Source organism: Gracilinanus agilis, chromosome 3 (genome assembly GCF_016433145.1).
Source record: "Gracilinanus agilis isolate LMUSP501 chromosome 3, AgileGrace, whole genome shotgun sequence".
Lineage (NCBI taxonomy): Eukaryota > Metazoa > Chordata > Mammalia > Didelphimorphia > Didelphidae > Gracilinanus > Gracilinanus agilis.
Genome location: NC_058132.1, coordinates 678,605,787 through 678,608,172, shown reverse-complemented (window position 1 = coordinate 678,608,172; position 2,386 = coordinate 678,605,787). Strand labels below are relative to the sequence as shown.

The 2,386-nt window shown below is 41.3% G+C and overlaps 1 protein-coding gene across 1 annotated transcript in view; it reads right to left on the bottom strand.

The window, feature by feature from the left end:
• Positions 1-736: 736 nt before the first annotated feature.
• The window catches only part of KCNMB2 (potassium calcium-activated channel subfamily M regulatory beta subunit 2), a 19,863-nt gene continuing 18,213 nt past the window's right edge, over positions 737-2,386 (bottom strand). The window contains exon 3 of the mRNA XM_044669562.1: positions 737-1,021. Coding sequence (XP_044525497.1) covers positions 737-1,021 — 285 coding nt within the window. The remainder of the gene's footprint in view (positions 1,022-2,386) is intronic.

Here is a 2,386-nt window from a genome sequence, read left to right as displayed (position 1 = left end):
TCAAAACAGTACTCTTTTCCTCCCTGAAAGACAGATAGTGGTTACAATAACATGACTAAGTAGAACAGAGCTTGTTTCTTCTGTTTTCGATCCTGTTAAAAAGCAAACATTTTTGTAAGTAGAAAATAATTTTAAAAAAGGAGACCAATTTAATTTCATCTTTACAGTGATATGGTAGCAATTCAAGGAAAATGGAGAATACCCTCCCAGAAGGTATTTCTGTCCCATCTCTTGCTGGAGGGTTCAGTTTGGAGAAAGAGAAAAGAAAACTTTTTGTTGTTGTTTGTTTTTGTTTTGGCTGCAGCTTTGGTAAACAATGAATGACAAAATACATCGAAGAGATGTCTCTGAGAGAGACGACGACTCCGAACACAGAATACGCCACACCAACACGACCCTACTTTCACTGACAACGCTTGACAAGTGATTCACTGCACCCTACATCGGTGGAAGGGGACAAGGAAGTCCTAGAATCATCAAGAAAAACAAACCGACCAACCAAGAGGATGAAAACAACCAACACCAGACTGTGGGGATCCTCCACCCCGACTTCTACAAAATAGAAACATCACGTTTGCATATCAAACAGTAGCTGCATTATTGCTCTATGTATCGGAATCAATTAAGGAACTCATAATAGACGACACAAGTTACAAACTTAAGGTTCTTTGGTGAAGAATGAGAGAAACCAGTACTGTATTTGCACGGTAAAGAAAAACGTTGTGGGCGCTGGCCTCTATCTGTTGATTCGCTGGATGCGTTCGCAGAGCAGGGAGAGGTACTGAGTGAATTTCACCATGGCCACAATGGCCACACCACCACTCATCATGCAGGTGGGCCAAAAGAGTGAGTGGAACAGCACATTGGAACTGTAGAGTTTGGTTAAGATGACGTTCTTCTGGTTGCCGGAGGGGTCGGAGAAGCAGGAGAACCGTTGGTACTTCCTGAAATTCTCCATCACCACGTTCACCACGGACAGCGACTCTTCGAAATTCTTGCCACATTTGGGTATATAAGAACACTGTAGAGAGATGGAGAAGCTCATTGAAATGCTTGATTTTCTTTCTTTTTTTTTTTTTTTTCTCCTTGTCTGATTTCATGACCATAGCTTTAGAGTCGGAAGGAACCTTAGAATTCCTCATTTGGCACAGGGGGAAATGGAGGAGGAATGAAGTGAATGACTTGCCCAGGGTCACAAAGTTATAAATGGTGTTCCATTTTAGTAAGGATTTCAACTCATACTCTTTGACTCCAAGTTCATCACCCTTTCCACTCGACTCATGAAGAACATAAAAACCTTGTAATAGGGAAGGTACGGTAGAGGCCAGTCTAGATTCTAAGCAAGGAAAGGCAGCATGAAGCATTGGGCTTCAGGAGAGCTTCTGATGCTTGCTAGCTGTGGGACTGTGGGCAAGTTATTTTACTTAACTGTCCTCTCATATGGGAGCTGCAGGGGTTCCTTATTTTGTTTAGCATAAAATATAAATCCTTCAGTTTGGAATTTAAAATCCTTCACAATCTAACATATTTTTCTAGAATCCTCTTCTGTAAAATGGACATAACCATAGCCCCTACATTACAGGAATTTTGTGAGGAACAAATGAGATAATTGTAAAGTGCTTACTTAGCTTACTTGGCACATAGCAAATGCTATAGAAATGTTAGTGATTATTATTATCTTATATTTATGTGGAAAGGTGCTGGAGTTGGAGTCAGAAGACCTGGACTTCACACTAGTCAATCTTACTGGGCCTCAGTTCCCTATCTGTAAAATGAGAGGGTTGAGCTACATGAGCTCTGAAGTCTTTTATAGCTTTAGATCTACGATCCTAGAATGCCTAAAGCAAACATGTTTAAAGGCAAAAAACCTAGACTCTTCTCTGGTTGTTTTGACTATTTCAGGGGAAAAGTCACTTTGGTTCTGAAGTGGCTTTTATTTAGCCCTTAGGGTGAAGGTAATTTATTTGTCTTATCACTTTTAGAAAGTAAGTCCAATTTTCCTTTGGTGGGCTACAACCAGTACACCATTTAGAGTGGACACTCACTGGGGAATGCTAAAGAATATTCTGAAGACCTGTGGATGGTAATTAATTAGCCTTTTAAAATACATGATAACTTACTGTGAACATGGCCCATGTGAGCATCAGGGCAAGGTAAGAACTATTTAACTCAACAGACATGCACTTGAGAGACTCTGCCTTCCTATTTCTCTACTCCTTCTCTCCCTTCTATTCTATCTTTGTCTCTCTCTTCCTGTCTCTTTCTTTTTCTCTCCTTTTCTCTCTCAGCCTCCCCTCCCTTTTCTCTTCTGTCTCTTTCTCTCTCTCTCTCCCTTCCTCCCCTCCCTCCCTCCCTCCCCCCCTCTCTTTCCCTCTCTCCCCCCCTG